At 44.3% G+C, this 998-nt stretch overlaps 1 protein-coding gene across 1 annotated transcript in view; it reads left to right on the top strand.

Moving 5' to 3' along the window:
- Nucleotides 1-998, top strand: part of GRIPAP1 (GRIP1 associated protein 1) — a 38,210-nt gene that overhangs the window by 13,376 nt on the left and 23,836 nt on the right. Inside the window, exon 6 of the mRNA XM_023519039.1 lies at nt 906-995. Within this exon, the coding sequence (XP_023374807.1) occupies nt 906-995 (90 nt within the window). The remainder of the gene's footprint in view (nt 1-905; nt 996-998) is intronic.

Genomic DNA, 998 nt, shown 5'->3' with positions numbered 1-998 from the left:
CTCCTGCCTCAGCCTCCCAAGTAGCTGAGACTACAGGCGGAACCTAGAAATTCAGATCCAAGCTGTCTGGTTTTAGAATCTGTGCTTGTGACCCTGTGTGACAAAATAAAATTTAATTATTATTAGTGCTAGATAAGAAAGAAATGAATGAAGTGCTGTAATAGAGAGTACTGAACTTTCTGTGTTGAGGAATACTATTTTAAAGGTGACATGTGAGCAGACCACTGAAGGATGTAAGGAGGTCAGTCATGTGAAGAATTGAATGAAAGGAATAGTGTTCTGGATAGAACATATCACAGGCAATAAAATAAAAATTCTCTGTGGGCTTTGGTATTCTCATTTGAAAATGGTGATGATATTTTCTTAGGACTTCTGTGCATATTGTACTTTAGCTAGGAGTTGAGCATGGGCTGGGTAGGCTTTATTTGTATTGATCACCTCTTTAAGGCCAAGGACTGGCAACATGGGAGGTATCAGCAGTGCTGGCCCTGGAAATGGCCTGAAAGCTGTCCACAGTACCTAGGTTGAGAGGGAGCTATCTCTGGGCCTAGGAACTAGGACATAGATCCTCTACAGAAGAGGAGTGGCAGTGAGGCTGTCTGGTACTGACAATGTCCAGAGTAGCCAGAGGTTTTGGATTGTATCCATGAGGGTGGGAGTGGGAAGGGGAAAATTATTCTTGGTATCCTCATCCTCTAACTCTGCTACGTAACGGATGTGTGAATTTGAAGTTCAACATCGCCGTGCCTCCATGCCCTTTTCTGTAAAGTGTGAGAGCACCTGTATCAAAGGGTCATTATGGAAATGAATTGAATTGTAAAGTACATGGCCAAATGCTAGGTATGTTTCAGCGAATCTTGTTCTGATTCTCTGCTTCTCTGCCCCCTCTCTCTTTCCTTGCTCAGCTCTGCAGCCAGATGGAACAGCTGGAACAAGAGAACCAACAACTAAAGGAGGGGGCTGCTGGAGCAGGGAGTGTCCAAGCTGCATCTCTCGTG

The sequence above is a fragment of the Otolemur garnettii genome, unplaced genomic scaffold, assembly GCF_000181295.1.
Source record: "Otolemur garnettii isolate 467f Iridium unplaced genomic scaffold, OtoGar3 scaffold00153, whole genome shotgun sequence".
NCBI classification, from domain to species: Eukaryota; Metazoa; Chordata; class Mammalia; order Primates; family Galagidae; genus Otolemur; species Otolemur garnettii.
Note: the sequence above shows the minus strand (reverse complement) of the source record. Positions and strands in the feature narration are given on the sequence as shown.